This window comes from Condylostylus longicornis, unplaced genomic scaffold (assembly GCF_029603195.1).
Source record: "Condylostylus longicornis isolate FDR11 unplaced genomic scaffold, ASM2960319v2 ptg000030l, whole genome shotgun sequence".
In the NCBI taxonomy this organism is placed as follows: Eukaryota; Metazoa; Arthropoda; class Insecta; order Diptera; family Dolichopodidae; genus Condylostylus; species Condylostylus longicornis.
The window spans coordinates 6625572-6648784 of NW_026577999.1; the positions used below are offsets into that span (position 1 = coordinate 6625572).

General features: G+C 26.7%; 1 protein-coding gene across 4 annotated transcripts in view; it reads right to left on the minus strand.

Moving 5' to 3' along the window:
* The window catches only part of LOC129607909 (homeotic protein proboscipedia), an 80825-nt gene extending 58184 nt beyond the window's left edge, over positions 1-22641 (minus strand). For all 4 annotated transcript variants that reach the window (XM_055519161.1, XM_055519160.1, XM_055519159.1 and 1 more), the window contains exon 1: positions 22159-22641. In XM_055519161.1, coding sequence (XP_055375136.1) covers positions 22159-22576 — 418 coding nt within the window. In that variant the 5' untranslated portion in view covers positions 22577-22641. The remainder of the gene's footprint in view (positions 1-22158) is intronic.
* Positions 22642-23213: the final 572 nt, after the last annotated feature.

The following is a 23213-nucleotide window of genomic DNA, read 5'->3' on the forward strand; positions in this document are numbered from 1 at the left end:
TAATAAATTGTAATGAGTACAAAATGTAATTGTCCTATTCTATACAATGTTTTACAAATATTTTCTTCAATATATAAAAGATGTATAAGCAGCAATAATTCATTTCAAATACACCAAAACATTAAAACATATATTATACATGTATATATGTATGCATACACAGTAATTGTATAATTTCACATAAATTTCCAAATAATAAACCATAATCAACAGAAAGTTACATATTATGTGACATAAAACTCAAGACAAACCCATAGAAACCACAATAAACAAAAAAAAAAAAAGAAAAAGTAATAAAATTTGTAGAAGAAAAAAAAAACAGGATGTACTAGAGTAGAGAATCTGAATATCATAGAGAGAAAAGGATATACCAAAACAAAAAAAGAAAAGAAGAAAATGTTAACATTTTTACAGCGTTATTAACATTTACCGGTGGTTATAAAGGCGTCCTATCTACAAGCATCTTCTCTATTTTAATAATATAAATACCATCAACTTAACCATCCGCCACTCTCTTCATCTCTCCCCAGAATCATATTTTCTTTTTGGAGTATCTTTCTTTTTTTATTATTTTTCCTTTTTCGTTATATTGTTAATTTGAATCAAACCAAAATTTATGGCATTTTCACACCATTTGCGAGAAAATAAATATCTCTAGGTAGATTTTTAAAGGTTATATAAGAACTGTTATAACAATGTTATAACAAGAGAAGGTAAACTCATTGTTATTATTATATTTTAGTGAATCAATTCTGAATATTTCTTTTTCTATCTAGTTAGTCTAAATATATGAAATATACGTATATAGCGCAGCTCTATAAAGAAAGTTTATTATAGTATATAGAGGCGAGAAAAATGCTTTTATGAATTTTAACCGGTATATACTATAAATACACGTGCGTGTAAACATACTTTTAATAGTACGCAAGCATTCGAAGCTTTCATTTCCTCTCTAGAAGAACTTCTTCTATAATCAAATTCAACAAATAAAAATTTTGTTCGATTATTATTTTCAAGTTTGATTGAATTTCTGTTATTGACTGTTAAAGTTTCTGCAAAAAAATGGAAATTTTATTTTAAATAATTCTGGGACACTTGGAAGTAATTTTTTTATTTGACTTCACAATTATTTACTTTATTACAACACTTAATGTCAATATTTTTCAGAGTTGCCATTGTTTTCAAAAAATTACAATCTGAGTTTCCATTGCTTACAAAGAAAATCAAATGTAAATTTGACTCTTATTTCATCTTTGAAAATTTCTTTGGCACACTTTTCACAATAATGGTAAGTCGGAAATATTCAATTCAGAGTATAAAATTTAAAATTTTCATTTTTTGCAGTGCTGCCGTTTTTTTTTTTTTTCAAAAAATTTATTTGTATGACAACTAAATTCTCAGTATGTTTACGTAAAGAAAATCAAAAATTTTCTTTCTCATTTCATTTTTAACCAATATTTTGACACACTCTGTATGTAAGTAAGTACAAAATTGCCATTACTATATATACCTATATCTATTTTTATTTATATAATAAGAATTTTAAAATGAGCTAAGGGATCATGTATTTTTCTAAGAGTACTTCCTTTTTGATTATTTTATGGTTTTTGAGATATGAATGACTATAAATAAGTTGAAATCTAGAATTTAATACAGTTCTAAATATTTAAGGTGTATGTTTTATACAACAAATATATAACAATATCTTTATATACAAAAATATGTATGTATGTACCTGTAAGAATAAATATATAAATGTATATATAAAATTATATACAAACGAACAATTCAAATACCATAAATATTTCATATAGAAATTTAAATTTATAGATAAGAAAAGAAAATTTAAAAAGCACCGAACAAAATAAATAATTTTTGTTTTTTTTGGTTGTAACATCCTGTATTCGGGATTCAATCTAATGAAAATGTATACACCTACATAATATTTAAATACATAAACGTGCAAATAAATTCGTTTCATCTTATAAATTCCAATAGAGTGTTGAATCCGTACTTCTTTCTTATAATATTGATAGGTTGTGTATGTATTCATTGGCTAACAAAAAAATGGCTCTTATGTTATATCGAAAAAAGGAATTTTCCGACCTTTAAATTAATGGTTATCGAATAGATATGAGCAAAAAAACAGTTTAGTTTAGGACTTTTCTATAATAAATTTTTTTTTGTTTTTCATCTTATACTTTTGTTTTTTTTTTTTTTTTGGCGCTGAGGTGGTACTCTTTGATTAGGAAAAGAGTATTGGAGTGTTTTTCCTTTCGAAGGAAAACATTATTTAGTTGGTATTTAATGAATGAGATAAGAAAAATTTTTGTTCACTTTATTTTTTTCTTTTTCCTGAGAAAATTTTTACAAAATAAAAGCTATAAATAGAATAAAGTGTCGATATTTTACAATGGTTTTTCTTTTCTTTTTCTCATATTCTTCAAATTATTTTTACTGCAATATAATGACAATACTCAATTGGATTTGGAAATGCAAAAAAACCTATTTAAAATATTGAAATATGAGTTCGAGAAAAAAAAAGAACAATAAAATTGTGCACTGATAAAAGAAAAAGGAATGAGACACTTAATTTTGTTTTTTGTTTTTTGCTGCTGCGGTGTAATTTTGTACAACTTAAATTACATTATAGTTGATTTAGTGCCACTTGAATTTATTTAAAATAGCAAAGGAAATAAATTTTAAATTATATAGAATAATGGTATAGGTAATTGTGAAAATTTGTTATAAAAAAGTGATTCAATTCCATTTTGGACAAAAATTGTGGTAAGGGTGCACTTGAAATTTCTTCCACATTTTGCGATATTTAAAATGTATTCCAGAAAGTTCATATAAAATGTTTTAATTAAAATAAGAAGCGTTCTTTATATTAAACTCAAAGTCCTAAAAATCGAATTAAATTTGAAATTTTTTAATATATTGCCCCTAAAATTATGCAAAATAAAATTGTGTATTGTACATACCCGGCTATGCAATCCAAAAATTTTTGAGAAATTTTAATTTTCCCTAGTTTGTTGTAGAATTTTTGTGGACAGTTCTCATACCATTTTTTTAATGAAAACGGCGACTATTTTTACAGAAGGGAAACCAGAAACGAAATCAATAGAATAGAAATTATTTTACTATCACCACCACAACAATTAAATAATTTAAAATTAACAAATTAAAGGAATAAAATTATTGTAGTAAATTTTGAATTTATTTTCAGTCAAAATAAAAAAAGAAAAACAATTCAAGCCCCAAATATTTTCAATTAATTCAAAAAATATTTTTAATTTTACAAAATTTTATGGCTGCAAATTCTTGTATGAGGTAAAAATTTTTTTTATATACAATTATAAAAATATGCAAAAAACAAAAATCAATTATCAGATCCTGCCGTTAACAATATCTTTTAACAGACCATTAAGGTTTTCTTTTAAAATTTATATTATAATTTGTAACCTTATAGAACAAAAATTATTACCGCCTTTAAAAACAAATAAAAACCAAACAGCAAAAAATATTTCGGAAATGTTTTCAAAAATAAATTGCACAAAATTTATGTTTTAAAATAAAAAAAAAAACAAAAATTAGTAGAAACCCCAAGTTACAATTATTTTTTTTATAAATAAAAAATTTTTATTATTATACACAATTGTACATATTATAAACATTAGTTAATACATATGTATATGCATATGTTTTTAAGAAAATTTTTTTGTATATTCATTCGCAATTTAGCTGCTATATATACAGAAAGAATTAAGAAAATAAAAAATGCAAGTCACCCTCAGACACTATAAATATCAATGGTGAAAATTTTCTTATTTAAAAATTTTTATTTTTTTGTTTTTCTCATTTCTTGTCACATTGCACACAATATATTCCTGAATACGCACTTCTCTACATCTCTTTAAATACAAAATCATATCATTAAAAATTCTTGAAAAAAAATTTCCTTCATGTTATTTTCAAAATATTTTTGCACTCGCTGTACCCAATTTCGACTTCGGATTGAAAATCAAATAATTCGTAGTTAAAATTACCTAATTGTTAACTAAAGTTGTATACTTCTTTTATTCACAAATACTAAAACCTGCATTTGGTTTTCAGGCACATGAAGGTAGTCTAATTTACAATGATGATACTTACATCGGCTTTCATCAGAAGTGTGGGTTTGGAATGGGTGCTCTAGACGGGAGACTGGGCGTTCGTAATGGGAAGCACAATAGAACTTTTGTGTCGCAGTGCATCTAATTAACATCGGATTCAATTTAAAATTGCATCTTGATTCCTTATTTTAAAACTATAAAATTGAAACACCCAAACTCTACATAATTTTTCACTAATGACACAGAAAAACAAACTCATAAAATATTTGTTTAATTCAAAAATTTCTCAGCAGTAGGACGGACAATAACAGTATAAGAAAATCATTCTTGAACGTCTTAAGGAAAAGGTTAAAAATAATTTTTTTAATATTTTCATTTCAAAATCTCATTTTTTATTTTTTAAATGAAATTTAAATTTAAGTTGCTCAATTCTTTTATTTTTTGTTGTTATTTTGTAAATTTTTCTTTTTTTCTACTTTATAGCACAATATATGCGGCCTTAAGCAAAGATTTCATTAAAATTTATATCAAAAACCGCGAAAACCAAAAATGAAAAAAAAAACATAGCAAAAATAAGAAAGAAAACAAAAACAAATAAATTCTTCACAAATTAGAGATAAAGGAAAAAATAGAAAAGCGAAAAAATATCAACTCCAAAAAAAAAAATATTCACTACTTCCGAATTACGACCGACAATTTTTATTCAACCGCTTTATTTTCTTAATATTCTTAATACCCCATTTGATTCCATTTTCATCTTTTTCTGAGATATTCATGTATACTTTACTTTAACTTGCCTTATACTTTCTCTCTCTTCTCTCATCTCTCATCTCTCTACACATAACTTACAAAGTCCTTCACGGTTATGTTTTTATTTTTTTTTTCTGCTCCTTTGTTGTATTCCACTTTTAGTATAAAAATAAAAATCCTTAAAAATATAACGATAATATCGTGCCAGCCAAGGGAGGAAGAAATAGTACAAGTTTCCTCCTACATTTTCTTTATCTGTATAAATTTAAAAAAAAGTAAAATAAAAAATTTATAAAACTGAAGAATAAAAAAAAAATTAAAAATAACATAGAAAAAAAGAAAAGTGGGAAAATATTTGTGGTGCAATGTTTTTCCACTAGATTTACTCACTTTACACCGTTCAAGGGAATATAAGAAATGTTTAGACAAAACAAGAAAATGAAAAAATTAAGAAAAAAGAGTGGAAAAAAATGCCAAACCTAAAGTTTTAAAAAGGCGAGGCAAGACCACGTTCCTTTGTTTTTTTTCTAGAATCCTATTTCATTTTTTTTTCTTTTCAGTTTTTAACCCTTGACCACCATAACCATATGAAAGAAATGCACTTATAATTTCCAAAAATTAATTCCTATTGTCCAAAATGTTTCAATTTAAATTCAATGAGCGCATGTTGTTAATTTTGTTGACTTTCTAATTTTTAAGTCAATAACTTGCAACGCCCTGCCTAGTGGCTCAGTGAATAAAATTGAATTCGTTAATTAAACTGTGACAAATAAATAACTTGAGGTCACAAACAATGCTTATTATTATAAAGTTAATTGCAAATTTTCGGAATTGAGCAATTTGGAGAATATTTATGAAAAATTTTTGAAGATTTTAAATAAAAATAAGCTTTTACGAAAAAATTAAGCAAATATTCTTGCATTTAAATCAGTTTTTAATTAACTCAGATACGAGCGCACAGTCGAAGTCAAATTTTTATACACCTGTTTTAAATTCATTAAAAAGGGTTTAACTGACTAACGCTTTAACATTCTTCCATATTTCTTTATAGCACACGCAATGTTGCTCCTTAAAATTTTTCCTATATACCTTTAAGTGTTGCTGTTGCACTCAGAGGTTAATTTTGAATTTATAATTTTTAATTTCATTATAATCTCACTTAAAAAAAATTTAGAGAAGAAAAAAAAACACAAAAATTTAATCACAAAACGTCTTAAATGACTATAAAAATCGATTTTTTTTATCAAACGATTTTTTAGGTTAGAAAAAAAAAATTTTTTTTTTACTATTTTTGGTTATTTTTATTAATGCGTTTTTTTTTTGTCGTAACACAACAATTCAAAAGGGCAACAAATAAAAACGAGAGATAAAATTTTAGAAAAGGACACTCTGAATCAGGATTGCCTTAGACAAATAAGGTTCTTTTTTTTTTAATAAAAAAAAAATTTCTAAAGTTTGTAAAGTCATGCAACCACAAAAATATGTTTTCTATTTATATGAACAGTAGTCCGACAATTAGGAAGCTTAAATTGGAATGAGATTTAAATAAATTAGAATGAGGATTTGATAAATTTATTTAAATGGGTGATGGTAAATTTCAATAGTAATTCTTTAAATTGATTATTTGGCTTCTTGATATAGACATTTTTGCTTCGCGAGTGACTATAAGGAAGTTGAGCAAATGATCGCTGGTTTAAAACAATATCTTCCTGATGCAATAATACGGTTTTATGTAATATCGAAAGTTACCACCAAATCAATAATCGTCTCAATATTTGAAAGCGGAAACAGGCAGGCTGCAATAATCAGGTACTAGCAATAATCAGGTTTAGTGGGCTGGCATCATGCTATAATTATATACTATAATATTAATTGAATATTGAGCTGCTCAGTCACATTAATTATTAGGATGCGAGAGGCCAATGAATAAGGTATAGTTAAAATAATATTTCAATTTTGATTATTTTTATAATGCATAATTTTCATTCCTAGTGTCATTCACCATAGGTAACGGGAAAAGATGTATCAGAATTACTACCAAAAATGCAGAGTAACTGGGTTACCAATAAAGCCGAATCCAAAAACCTTATTAGTAGTTTGTTTTCCCAACCTTATTTTATCAGATTAGGACGATGTTGCACGGCGATCTGAAATATCTATTGTGCACCGACGCCAATTCTACCAACCCCCTATAATACTCCCTAATGAACATTTCTTATAAATCCGAGCAACTTTTTCCCAAAACGACAATTCCGCCACCTCTTCTCTTATGGGTCAACGCTCCATACTCAATGTGAAGATGCATCGGCGTCTTATTCCCTTCCCTTGAGACCCTACAAAACACGTCAGTTTCTAACCTCAATTTGCTTAGATGTTTCTTAAGCCTGCATTGTCCCGTTATGAAACCCGTGAGAAATCTCTAACGAACCTTCGACATCCTTATGATCAGATTAAAGCACCTCTAATCATAATTTCCCAAAATTGCTTTTGCTTGCCCAAGCCCCGGACGCACCATTCATCGTTTCAGCCTTTTCTCCTCCACTTCGCTTCTTAGAAGTTCATAAATTTTATTTGGTCCAATCTCGCAAATGCCCCGATAAAGAGCCGCACATTTGCTTTCTCATTCCCTCTTACGAAAGAAAGCAATATTAACATCATAAGCCTAAATCGTTAAAGCGACATAAACGGCAACACTTTTTTATTCTATGATTAAATTAATTAATTAATAAGATATCCAAACTAAACCAACAAGGTAGATGGACAGTTTTTAAAATTATATTTTTGAATCATAATTTCTTTCTAAAAACTTTCTAAAATTTTTAAAATAATTGAAAGAAGCTGTCCAACAATTTATTAAGTTGAATGGAAATAATTTGCTTAAATAGATTTAGACACTTAATTGAATGGTCTTTATTGTAATCCACTTTTTATGTTTTTATTTGTTTGCATATTTCTTTTATTCCTCCTTTTTTTTATTGCATAGTTAAATATTATTCATCCGCGCTCATGATACTTCAATAATATTATATAAACATTTTTCCCAACTCCCTGTTGTTACATTGTTTGCGATTTAAAAAACAAAATAACAAATAAAAAAACTCGCGGTTATGTTTTTGGTCTTCTCTTTTTTTTGTATAACTAATTTATAAAAAGCTATATAACCACTTAAACCCACTTAAAAAAGAATCGTTTTAGAGAGAAAAAATAAGTAAAAATTTCCATTTTCACTATTCTATAATAAATATAGGATAATATTGGGATAATCTCCCTTTCTCCAACTGTTTTCAATACACTATCATTGTGTCCCACTGTTACTTTAGAAAAAAAACAATGAAAAAAATCTTTTATTTTTATGAAGGCAATTGAATTTTCTCATAAATTCGTAGTTCATTGACTAAAAACGAAAAAAAAATTAATTTTAAGGACTAAAATAACTTAATTGATCTTTTCTATTTTGGAGGATTTTCAAGACTATTAGCGTAATATAAAACCTTTTAGATTTATTTAAGTTAAAGCAATGGTATTAAAATTAAATTTGCAGTTCATAACCTTAATTAAATTTGAAAAATAAGAAAAAAAAAATAAAAAAATTTTTTTAAAATTTAAATGACCTAAATTTTTTAATTGCAAATTTAATAGGATTTTCAAAATAAACGCGAATATAAATATTTCGTCTGAAATTTATAAAATATTTTTACAGTTATTTCAGTGTGCAAATCATGACTGCAGAACGGTTATGATAGAATCATTATAAACTAAATAAGTGAACAAATTCAAATTTTTCTTTTAAATTACTCACTAAGTCGCATTCAATTGTAAGGAAAATTAAAGTTGATAATTGCATTACTTTACCCACCATCGGTCTAGTCATGTCAGTAAATTTATTAAAACATTCATTTGAAATCGGTAACAATGGCAGCCTTTTAGTGTAAACAAAACGATAGCAGTGCAAATGTGCAAACATCAACTTGTTGGAACGACCACCTTCCAGACAAACGTTGCAAAAGATCTCGGTAATGGAACTTTAAAAAAATTCAGGGAATATGGTCGTTTTTTTTTAATTTTTTCCAAAAACAACGATTGTGCTGAATGTAACTTGTGGCCAATATTTGAGATTTTGCCTTTCCAGTTCGTGGAAAGTGAAAGTAAGGTTAGGATTCCGAAAACTCGATTTTCCGAAAAAAATCTGAAACTCCTTTGTTTGTCAACCTTTCAATTGTGAACCCTGACAGATCAACATGAATTAATTATTAATAGTTTTCAATTAATTGGAGCGGAAACTTATGAGTTAAATATAAATTTGACAAAATTTCATAGTAATAAGACCCGCTTTCTTAAGTAAATTAAAGGAGAACCTGAGGAATAAAATGAAATTCTTTAAGTGATAAAAATAAAACAATAAAAACTATTTTATAATAAATAAAATATAATTATAAATATTCATATAAAATATTCGTCCTTTACAAATGCTATAAAAAGGAAGAAGTAAACATGAAAAGATTAAAATAGAAAATTTTTTTTTCTGAATTTCACAATATGCAAACTTCTTTTGTATTTGTGTTAAATCTTACGCATGGATAGAACCCTTTCTATTGTTTGCTTTATTCGTACGTCAAATGGACTACTTGTATTTACTCTCTCTAAAATACTATAAGTACTGTAAAAGACTGTGTTAACTAAGAGTAGTCTTTCGTTATTACATAATTTAAGAATATAAAAACAAATACAAAAAAAAAAGAATGGAAAATTAAAAAATTGCCAAAACTTTTTAGATAAAAATGGGAAAAATAATAAAAACCAAAAACAAAAATGAAAAAGAAATGAAAATCTTTAAAGAGACAACAATTATTAGCAGCCTGCGTTAAGTCATCGCATTAGCATATTGCAAAGGAGCAGTCTATACACATATATTAAAATTGTCTGATGTTGTATGAGTGTAACTGCTACGAGTGCCATGGATAAAGAGTACATTTTTTTTTATATACTTCATAAAATTTAATAATTTTTATGCCTTAAAAATGTTGAATTGAATTTTTTTCTATTTTTCGTTTTTGTTCGAAATTTAAGCTAATTAAAGAAAGTTTTTTACTAAGATAATTAACTTTTACTTAAGTAGAATAGGTTTTTTTTTTATCATTCGTAACTATATTTGTATAAATGGTTGTAACATTTAAGATCTCTTCTATTTTAATAAAGTTCTTTGGGAACTAAGTCAAGCAAAAGAGTCCTTCGAATTTAATAAAAAAATCAGGATCTTAAACATATGGTTTTGTTAAAAAAGTTATTGGGTGGTATTCGTGATTTTTTTCTATTTTTTGGTGTAATAATAATTAGCGATTGTAATCGGTTTGTAACTTTTCTTTAAGAATATGAGAAGATTATATTACGATAAAAATCTTAAGTTAAATTTTTACTCTTTAAAATAATGAAATGACTTAGGATTATGGTTTGAAGCAGATAATTCTCAAAAAATGAATTTTTATTGATTTAATAAATTATTAATAAAAGGAAGAGTTCTATTTCTTTTCACAAGTAAAAGGCGTTTGCAGGGCTGTGAACAATTAAAAAAACAAAATGAAAAAAAAAATCGAAAATTCCTACTTTCACCACCGTTAATGCATACGTATTATTTTTTTCAAAGGACAAACCTAGGAAGTTCATAAGAAGGAGCCAATAAATAAGCAAACTAGTTTGACAGATGATGAGAGTTAACAATTTTACAATAAATTTGAATTTTTTTTTTTATGTTGATGTAAATGCTATCTCTTTCTAGGTAGAAATGTTCACTAAATAAAATTTGGGCATTGCAATAGTGAAGAAATGCTGGTCGTACAAAAACAATTGGTAAATCAAAAGAATGCCAATTGTAGACACGCATTTGATATTGGATTGTGGGTCGACATATTCAGGATCTGCATTCTAATAAGAAAAAAATATTAATTTTATTTTACTTTCAAAGTACATGACAAAGAATCTAACAATAGTAAATCCGAGTAAAAATAGTAAATCCGAGTAAACATTTAAGGCAGATGGATAGAGATCGTTGAAGTATAGGCATATCTCGCAGGAAACATGTCAGTCGCCCCGTCACTGGAAATACAAAAACTTATCAAGCACTGCAAGCCTTATGCCATAGTAGCCATTATGCGTCAAATGTGACGTACATGAAGAAAAACCTAAAAATATTTAATGTAGAGAAAATTCTATCCTTTTTTACTAAGACTAAAAATCAAAACTACAAAATAATTCAGTTTAGTTTAAAGAATTGGTGGAAGATTAGGCATCCTTCAGAAAAAAACAAAAAGACTACGTCTTTTTACGTTGTCTAGTATACGGATACGATTAATATCTACATGTTAATTTTACACATGCCTCCTTCGATTTCAAAGCTTAAACATCTTATGAGAAAAGATCACAACCTTTTAAACAAAACAATAAGAAAAGGAACTTGGGAAGCATATAGAGAAAATTTTACCACGTACAAGAAATAAATCACCATAAAATTGCGCGTAGAAGCTTCTTCCGAGCATTCAAAAATTTTTCGAATTTACCATACAGACTAATCGAGCAGTTGATCTATACGTAGGTCATAGTTGACTGTTATTCAAATCAACAATCTATGCAATCTAAGTATCATAGGTAGGGTTTTTGCATTTAATTGCTTAGCAAAATTTTTGAGTTAAAAGTAAAATTAAAATATTCGGAATTAAATTTCGTCACTTTTGAAAATGAAAATCATATTAAATATCCAAATATAAAGTTGGAAAACTTTGAATAAATTGAAGGGCATATAATTAAAAATTCAAATGGGAACTTTAATATTTTCTACTCTTAAATTAAGAACTCAGATTAAAAAAAATCTGCGATTTTGTTTCTTTTAATTCACCAAAATATGCTTTGGTGTTAATAAACAATTTTTTTTCTTTATTTGTTTTTTTATTATATTTTTAAGTAGAGAAAATCAGTAAAGTTAAATTTTACGTATAGCACACATCATTAACTCAAAATGTTTTATTTAATGTGCGGCAGGTCGTTTTAATATTATTACTGTTGTTGTTGTTGCTTGTCTGAAAAAAGGAGCAAATTCATTTTTTAAACAAAATAAAAGTAAGGAGGAAAAAAACTTAAAAAAATTTTTTTTTTTTAAATTTTCTTGTGTACATCCTTTTTTCGTGCTTTATGGCCATTTTTCTCATTTTATTATTTTGATTACGTGTTGTTTTTCTCTTTTAATTCAGCTTTTCACGCAAAAACATTTTATGATATAGAATAAAAAAAAAAATAATAAAAAAAATCAGCATATTACATGTGGTTTTTAACTTTCTGTTAAAAGAGAGACTACTGCGATTACTTACGATATAAAGAAGTGAAAGTTAAACTCTTCAATCAACCAAAAAACAACAATAAAGGAAAACAAAATAAAAAACAAATTTTATATGTGTTCGCGACTATAAACAAATAAACACAAAATAGGGGGGTAAAACTGGCCATACTTTGAATATATAACATCGGTTCGGTATAATATTGAAGGAATAGAAAAAAATAGAAAAAAAAATTCTATTAAAATTATAAAAGAACTGTTAAGTCACTTTTGAATGATTTTTCTACTTTATTATCGAAACCCCTGATTCCTTTTTTACTTTATGTTCTTTTTTTTCAAATATCCCACATTAAACTTCAGTATTTTAAAAATTTTTAAATTTTGTAGACGCATTTGGTTTTTTGTTTTTTTTGTTTCATATACACACTCAGAACAAAATTATCTTTTAACACGGTTAAAAAATCCCCATCTGATATGGAAAACTATAAAACGTGCTCATTAATATTATAAGTATAGATAAATTTAAAATAGAATAGCGGATTCAATCTCATTGTATATGATTTACACTCGTCCTTTTCTCAGATATCCAAGTCAGTGTTCTATATACCATGAAAATGTAGATGAATATGAAGAAGATGACTTGGGAACGAGACAAACGGGGCAATGGAACTACATTTTGTATAATATTAATACAAATAATTAGAAAATAGGCAATGAAACAAGCCCCACTCTTGACAATAATAGACACCTGTCCATTACAGACTTATTGCAATCTTCAATCTCTGCTACTTATATAGTGCAAATCCCAAATATGTTACCATTGATAATACATTCATCAATGTATTCGATGTCAGTTCATCACTAATAACGCCTTTTCGCGGTCAACGCTGGAAAGTCACAGAGAATGTAAGAATGCAGTCTTGTTCCTGCATTACAGAAGAATATTCGTAAAAAACACATGCCAAGCTTTTAGAAATACTTCACTGAAATCTGCACTATAGGGAAGGAGTCTTTTAGTACAACGAAACTAATTTCAATCCATTTTCAATAACTCTGAGAAAAAGTTTTTGAAGATTCACTCTTCACTCTTCAAATGTGAAGAAGGAAACGATTTTCAATGATGACGCATCCTTTCGTAACATTCCAACTACAAGTCGGTTTTCTCTAGACAAGCAAGTCGTTAAATCTACCTTTATTAGTGAACGTCTCAACAGAGCGAGTCAATATCGCAATCTTTATTCAGAAATTTGGACCAATATAATTAAAGCTAAACGGTTTCTATGATATGAACTAATTACAGTTTCTACGGCTAATCCTTTAATCCTTGTGACTTAAGTTGAGTTCACAAACTGTTTACTATAATGCATTAATACTCTAAAGATATAAAAAAACTATAAACTTCTTATACATAAAATTTGTTATACGAACTCATTTATGGAACAAAAATCCAGGGCTGTACAATATTTTGGAAATATAGACAGGCGATTATTCAAAAGTACAATAAACGCATACATACATGTACACATTACAGACATACATAATATGTCCTTTTAAAAGGTATTAAGATACAAAACTAAAAATGATTCATTATAAGAATAAAAGGCAAAAAAAAAAGATAAAAAAAAAATAAAGCGGAATATTTTTAATAAAAATGCAAACAGTTTGATTAATGATTTTTACTTTTTTTTTTTGTCTTTTGTTCTTTTCTGTTCTCCTTATTTTTTTTTTTGCTATTTGTATAATGTGGGTATATAAAAATATTAAAAACGGAACTAAAAAATTTTCTAAAGCGTCAGTGTCCTTTAAAAATTTTTGTACTATATTCATATGCTTATAAGGATGTTTGTATGTGCACTGAAAATGAATAAAGCATTTAAGCATGTTTGTAAACATCACTTGTTCTTCATTTTCTTTTATATTATAATTTCCATTCATTGTACATAAATGATGATATTCAGGAAAATTTTTTAATAATTCAATAAAAAAAAATTTGTTTAAAATTTTACAAAAAACCTAAAATCTCTTTTATTACAATCTAATAGAAAATATTTAACGCTTTTATCATAAAAATTATGTTTTATCATTGTAGCACAAACACACGCATAACGTATACACGCCACATACTATTTTTCAATGTTTTCCCTATATTTATGAAAGAATTTTCATTCATATTTTCAAATATAATTTTCATTTACAAATTAATATTGAATATTTTAAAACAATTAATGCCCATATACAAATTGTGATTTTATAAAATTTTTCAAATGATTTTGCAAAAAATTTTTTGATTTTAAAAAAAAATTATCTTATTCTAAAATTTTGTAAAACAAAAATATTAAAACCATGACATTTTTTAACATAAAGGCAGTTTTGTATGACGAGTACGCTTATAAGCAGTGTGGCTTATTAACTTAACCATATCTTAAAAGTTTACAGCCCCCACAACTGAATGAGGGTATTTGAAATATGGAAGGCATTATGAGGGCATCATGAGGGCACTTTGAAAAATAGAAAACGTCTCATTGTGCATCTCATCCATTTATAATCGCCATAGGACAGAAGACATCAAGTGAGTATATTTGTAGATTGTAGATTGCAAAAAAGGGGTTACAATGAATCGAGACCAGAAAGTATGTAAAACTACTGTGCTACCAACCAGGTGTGGGACAAAGCCTCACAACCCTCCCTCGAGATCCACATTCCCGATAAACTCGAGCAACTTTGAATAAATTCCCGGCAGCCCTTAACTCCGCCGCAGTGATTACGTAGTTTCCCAGTTCCTCTCTTTTCGTGCAGGCAAGGGTCCCTCATTCCCTCAGAAGGTATGCCGAGGACTCCTCGTCCAGCCAACAAAAGCTTCAAACACCTTTACTTTCCAAGGCTTCTAAGATGACTTCCAAGTCTACAATGCCCGTCAAGGTACCGATAAGAATTTTTTAACTGATTCCTGCCAAACACTATTAAGTTCCTAAAGCACCCCTGTTCGTAATTGCCCAAAATCTCCTTAGCCCGTCGAAGCTCCGGACGCTGCCTCTGCATGTCCTGTCTTAATTCTCCTTGAATCGTATGTAATCGTAAGAAGAGGTGTGAATATAAAGTAATTGTCAAGTGAAGAATTTTTTCGTACATTGCGAACAAACCATATGAAATTAAATAAAATATTGTGAATTTTACTATATTTTATGTAGGAATTTTTTTATATGCAACAATAAATATTAGAAATTTGTAAATTTGAATTTTAACCATATTAAGGTAGTCCATTAAAGCAAAGAGTGGAACAATAAAAGTTGACTTATGGTTTACCTATGGTTTATTTTAAAATTCATACATAAAAATTACTTATTTTTTAATAAACCTAATTTAAAATTATTTAACTTTCATTATTATATTAACAGTTATAAAGGATATTCCCAAGTTTAAACAAAAATCTTTATATTCCCATTTGTATTTTTCTTATGTATTCTTAAATAAATGTGTGTTATGTCATATACAAATGACATATGAACAAACGCAAAATAGTCAAAATAATTGTAAATATGCGCTTAAACACATTTATATGCTTATACACATAATGGATACACATGAGAAATATCATTAATAAAATTATTTGAATAATATCACACATAAGTGAAATGTCATAACAATAACTGTTATACTATTAGATCTGCATAAATATATACAAAATATTTTACTAACATAAATGTTTCATGGATATTATTTTTATTTCGTGCAAATAAAGAGGGTTCTGTTAGTATATAGTTTCTTCATATCCATTGTCGTCGCACTCATCCTTCGGAGTTTATACATTTTATTTCTCAATTTGAAATGAAATTTCTTAAATTCTACAATTTGCATTTTTTACTCGCATAATGTTCTACATTTACGGTATTTTTGTATAAGAAGAATAATTCCCCTTTACAACAAAAAATCTTATTGTATGTGTTTGGTGTTTTAATCCAAATTGTTTAATGTTTGTAGTGCAAACATACCTACAAATATGCTCTTCAATATTACAAACATCATTATTTATTATCATCTTCTCAATAATTGGATCTTTTGCGCTGATGTATTGCTATATATACCTATATTCATATATATTGATGGACTGACTGCTTGATTTTATCAATTGTATTTAAAAACAAAAAAAACACATTGGACTAATATGCCTTTTTACGGTGTAAAGCAATTTCAAGCTGTGATAAAGACAAATGATCTTTTATTTTTGGAAAAACAAAAGCGTTAAAACACAAGTTGTTGAGGTAATAAAATAATTCCTTTTATAATATTCTCCGTTACATTATATAGAATGTTAAGTGTTAAGGATAATGTTTAGAAAATAAATTTTGGTATTTACCTTTAAAAACAGATTTTGTTATCATAAAGGACAAATTTTACAAATTTTCTTATGAATCTTAACTAAATGTTTAAATAAGTATTCAAATGAAATAAAAGATGTGAATATGAATTTAAATATATACGTATATATTATATATACTTATAAATTTATATGTTTGAGGAAGTTTATATGAAAAGCTTGCCGACAGGCAAAATAATTTTCAGCCAAATACAATGGTTGTTATATGATAACCAAATTTTTAATTGAGATTTTTTCAAGTTTGATTTAAGCGCAGAAATATGCAATTACTTCCTTGTAGTTATCATTTTTTAAATGTTATTCTGCAACTTCCCCTTAAAGTAGATATAAATTTAATATTACAGTCTTTAAATTAATCAAATTTTCAGGTGTCAACAAAAATTATTGAAACCTTAATTATTTTGTCAACTTGGTGCCCTGAGGACCTCGCGAACGGTAGCGTTTGAGATGATGCTAGGATTTGTTTCCTTGCATTTGCATGTTGGTATCGCTGCGGCGGCCAGGGCTGCAAGACTGAGGCTCTCACAATATATAGGGCGTGGCTTGACGGGCCACAACTCCATCCTGGAGGAAGTTGGATTGGATGGGAGCTCCTGGAGGCGTCAGACTTCTTAATCAAAACAATTAAATGCGAGAGGAATTTTCAAGTAATAACGTCTGAAAGGAAATCCGTCGAGGCAACTATAGCCTCCTTGCCGTTTCAGGCGTCCGTGTGGTAAACGGATGGCTCTAAAAGCGATCGCGGCACGGGTGCTGGCATATACCGCCGCAACTATTGGTTCTATGCGCATTTGGGCGAAGCTCCCTCCGTTTTTCAAGCGGTGGTCTTTGCCATCGAGGCATGTGTTATGCGGTGCTTGCGCGGGAGCTCGCGGAAATGTTCCATCTTTATGGCTTTACCAGCCAGGCTGCTTTTGCTGCACTGAAATCATTAACTTTTAACTCGAAGCTAGTCCGGAGTTGCTTCAACAATCTGGAAAAACTGACTGTGAATATCAAAGTCACTCCTATGTTTATACCTGGAAATAAGAGGAGGCCGATTATCTAGCGAAGTTGGGGACAAATGTCTCCTTCATCGGGCCTGATTTGGTCGATGGATCACGGGCATTCCTGACATCGTAAGGCGGAGCTGCTCTTCACTGATTGTTCTATCGTGGTTTGTCATTTGGTATGGGGCCTTTAACTCATATTTACTAAAAAATTGGCAGATCAAATACGCATCGATATATAGTTTCTGCGATTAGGGCAGGGAGGACTCCACTCATGTCCTATTTATTAGTGTGATGGCTTGGCCTGCTCTAGATAAAGATTGCCCGAGGCCTTGGACTTTGATTCTCATGAATCGTTGTGCATGGCACAAAAGACCTGTATGGTCGAGGTGCTGATTAAATTCGGCCCATACATAACTTACATACGTACAACATTTTTCACATATATATTCACTCTTTTTATGATCAGACGAGCCAGCTATCCTAAATTAAAATGATAAAATAATAAAAATTTTGAAAGAAATATATTTTCTATTTTGCAGATGAAAATTTCCAAAAAAAAGTTTTTATCAGGTAGATTTTTTGGGGTTTTCTTGGCTTAATTATTGGGCATTATGCCAATTATAACAAAAAAAAATATTATATTTTTTGTAAAATAAAGAAATGGAAAAGAACATTTGTTGTATTTAAGTGAAAAACTTTTATGGTTAATTTATTAATTTTTTCTTTTTTTTTATATGAAAATCAAATTTAATTGAAATGGGGATTTTGAATAAATTTTTAATTGTTTTCACCTGTGGTTTGTCTCTCACTAAATGAAACATATTTTTCAATTTTCATGCGATACTTTAATAATTTTGTTAATTGTTTTGCTTCAAAATTCTTTTCTGAAATTATTTTCAATTTTTTTTTTTCGCATTCGTTCCATTTTTTTTATTTTATTTAATTTTATGAATAAATTATTTTAACACTTTTTGTTAGAGAAATTTATTTGACTGAATGCATAATTGTGGAACTTGAGAAGAACTTTGTAAAATTTCTATTCAAATTAGGCGAAAATTCTAATGCAATTCTCCCGTATTATGATGAAAATTGCAATTTATGCATTTTGCTGTTTATAAAATAATTTAGTGTAATAATTTTAATTTTTCAAATACATAGAATCTATATAATTCAAAAATACGATTAAGAAAATTAAATAAATTCGTTTCGTTTCATGTATGCACATTAAGAATCTATGTAAATTTTTCTGTAATACATTTCGAATTCGCATTTTATTTTCTAAATATGTAATCAAATATTTTTCAGAACCTTCTAGTGCAAAACAAGATTTACACATGCCATCATACTTCAATTAAATAAATTACATCTTGTATACCCACATTAACCGTCTTATCACACTATAATTGTCTGATTCTCATACGAGAGCATCAACTTTTGCAATTATTGTGAATTATTTTTAATTTAATTTACAAATAATTCATTTACATTTGAATTTGCAATAAAAAATTGCAATTACATATTTCATTTAAATATGCTGTAAAATAATTTATAAAATTATTTTTTTGATTTTATTATCAATTTATTAATCATATTATCTTTATATGTAAAGCTTCCCATACTATTCACAATATGTTGAATCTCTATATATGAATGTGTTGTACGACAATACAAACTATATGCAATTTTGATTCAACTTAAAAAAAAGAAAAGGAAAACAAAAAAAAAACAAAAGTCAATCTGTCAAAAAATTTAAAAAAATTAATAAAAATTGAGTCCGTCATTTTGACAAATGAATCTAAATAACAGGTTGTAGTAATAATAATAAAATATAAATGAATATTATAAACTATAGTATGTAGGTATATTATAATGTGGGTATAACAAATGTATAGGGTATATTATGTGCATGTACATGTATAATTTAACAATATTATATTGAAACAAAAATTATATAATAAATGAATAAAAAATGCAACAGAATAAAATCATTTGTTCAACTAAAAAATAACAAACAAAATAAAAAAAAAAAATTATCATTTCAAAATTTATTGTGGGATTTTGTGTGTGCGTCTATATGGAAAACAAATGAATTTTAAGACGTCTGTCTATCAACGCTCTCTCACTTTTTTTAACTTAGTTTTCGTTTTTTTTCTTCTTTTTTTTAATTCTTATAAACAATTTTTATACCCGACCTTTATTGTATCAATTTGTATTAAACCTTATACGTATGCTATGTACATACACATACATTTGGGCATTCATACAATATGTGTAGTATAGGTTTGATTATATTGGGCATATGAAATGTCGGACTCTGAAATTATTTTAGAATGAAAAATTATTACAAATGATCGCAAATAATATATTTTTTGTTTAAGTAAAAATTTTCAAAGGAAGCCCGCTTTTTTTAAATTTTTTTTTTTTCATTTTTATTCCCTGGTCTTTTTTTCTTTTAATGTTTTGGTTTAATATGGTTAAATTTTTTTATTTTGTTATACATTATATGAATTATTGTATAACATATATAGCATTTAATAAATTATTACAAATTTTTTTGTTTTTATATAGTGGGTCTTTTCACAAACCAAATATTATTCTTATATATATATATGTATATATAAATATTAATAAATAAGAATAATAAGAAAAAAAAATATTACAATTATTGTTTTAAAGATTTTAACTGCTTGTATAATACAAGTACCCTAAACTTGCCTTTTGTATATATTTTTTTATACAAGTATATACATTTTGCTTGTTTTATTCATCAAAATTCAAAACTGTTATATTGTAAACTACGGTGTATATATTTTGTTTTAATACAAAATTGGTTATAAGTATAAAAGTACATGGAATCGAATAGAATGGTTGGTTTTAAGGCGCCACAAATATTTTTTTTTTCTTTTATACATTTTATTGTTTTATATTTGATTAATTACAAAAATAAATAATTATTTGGTCGAAATTATATAAAAGAAAAAATAAAAAGTAAAAAGTTTTTCTAATAATTTTCTATTATGAATTTTTGTTTTAGAATTTTTCGGGTATATAGAATGGTTAGAGAAGTTTCTTTTAAAGGAAATAGAAAATTATACGCACACCTTTTTAATATATAAAAAGAACATTTTACATTAATACAAATTTTGTAATCAAATGTCGACATGTACGTATGGATGTGTGTCGGTATTTGAGAGGTACACAAACTAAAAAATCAATTGTTGTTATATTTTTTTTTTGATTTTTGATTTTTGACGGAATGTCAATTTTCTTTTTTGTTATATTATTTTAATTTTATATTGTATGTATGGTATGTGCATATGGAACAATCGAGGACTGGCGCTCAACTTCCAAAACCTTTATCCATTAATTTTATTATGTAATATAAAAATAATAATTTTTTTTGTATGTCTAACATACTTACAAACTTTCTTATACAAATTTATAATAAATGAAAAATAAAATAAATTATTTTTTTCATTTTTATAAAATTTCCAAAATAATCCATTAATTTTTTTTCGTTTTTTTTTGGCAAACTTAAAAGGATTTTGTTTTTTTTGGTTTGGTTCTCATAAAAAAATAAAAACCGAAAACTAAATGATCTCAGGATATGGGCTGTGTTACATGTACAATGTAGGTAGGTATACCCACTTATTTTAATTTATTTATACGGTATAAAAATATTGATTAGATGGTTTAACATTGATTAATCACGTATAGTGAACATAAAATTTTTATACATTTAAAAAAAAATCCTCTGAAAATTAATATTTAAAATAAGATTTATATTTAATAAATATAAAAAAAAATCCGGATATCCTTTAGCAAAATGTTAAAATAATAAATTTAATTTTGAGAAATATTAAAATATTTTCTTTGTTCAAGAATTAACCGAAGAATGTTTCATTAAATCGAATCCTGCCCAAAGGAAACCAAAATTTTATGCAAAAAAAATATTAGTGATCCCTTAGGAGAGAATAAAAAATAGAATTAAAATCTCCTATAAAATAAAAATACTTAAAATCCGAGAAAAAGTGTAAGTGACTAAAAATCTACATGAAATATACTTAAAAATGTGAGCTTGTGTTACTATATATGTACTTGTTTTGAATAGATACTAATTGTGAGGCAGAAAACAGACATCGATTTACCAACTATATTTGTAAAATAACTTAACTAAGTCTTAGTTCTTTTGATAGGTTTGTTTATTGGAATTTTAATATATGAAGTTCTCGGCCAATATCCGAATTCTGTGGCATTTTTAATTTTCTACAACAAATTATTAGGGAACACTTATTATATTTGCTTTCATTATGTTTCCATTTTGAATATAAAAAAGTAGCTTTTTCTAATCGAAGAAGAGGCGACTCTATATCCAAATAAAGTTTGTGTAAGCAACAACATTAAAAACGTCCATATTTAAAACCTATATATTTTAAAAAAGCAAAATTTATAACAACGCTTAAGTTATCAACGCTTTTCTATTCAATATTATAGTTCTGATTTCGCATATATACGAAACATTAGCCTTTGCCATTCAAATTTCACTTTTCGCAAAAAAATTAATATAAAAACAAAAAAAAAAACAAATTTTAAAATTTCACTTACCTTGACTATTATTTTTTTTTGAAGTTTTCTTTTCTTTCATCCATGGATATTCTGGCACTGAATCTATATTATCCGTTGATATTGTAGATTGATATGCACCAGAATCTGAAATTTTTGAGCTAGCTGGACTTAAATGATCTAAAAATTCAGCCATCGATGGTTGTGAATTTATAAAACCACTTTCTGGTGCCATCCAATATGATGAAGTATCACTGATCGGTTTTTTATCACAGATTTTTCCACTAATTTTATTATTTTGTGAATTAACATTATTTACTGTTAATGGTGTATTTGGTGTTTGTTGTGATACAGCTTGTTGTTGTTGTTGTTGTGCTGCATGTATTGATAAATATGCAGCTTCAGATTTAATCTGTGGCCCAACAGCAATTGATTCGATACTATTACAAACTTCTTGCATATTGTTAAAATATATATGAAATTTTTTTTTAAAAATTTTATACGAATTTATAACATTAATGTATGTTTTTCACATATACATATACATGTATTGTTATATATATATATATAAATATATGTTTTTATTTTACGTATTTACGGATATGAATTTAATTTTTAAACGAAAAAAATTTATATTACAGAAGGAGTGTTTTCTTTTATATGCTTGTGTCGATTTATTTCAATTATATTGAATTTAATTATTATTAGATATATGGCTGTTAAATTAATGCTAAGTTCACCAATTCACATCATTGCGATTTATAATAAAATCTGGAAAACATAAAAGGATAAAATTTTAAATTAAGTAATATTATCATTCATAAATTTTGTACGTGATTAAAATTAAAATAAATTTTTAATTGTTTATTTGTTAAACACGCATTGTTTTTAAATATTCAAGCTTAAAATATGCAAAATAATTTATTTAAAAATGTAATCAACAAGCACAGGATATCAAAACAATAATTTTATAGTTTTTTAATTCGTTTAACACTATCGAAATAGAATACTATTTTTAAACAGGTCCTTATTGTGGGTTTACCCCTTCTCAGCTTACAAACTACTTGTTTACAATTAAAAGTAGTGTGTGATTTTAT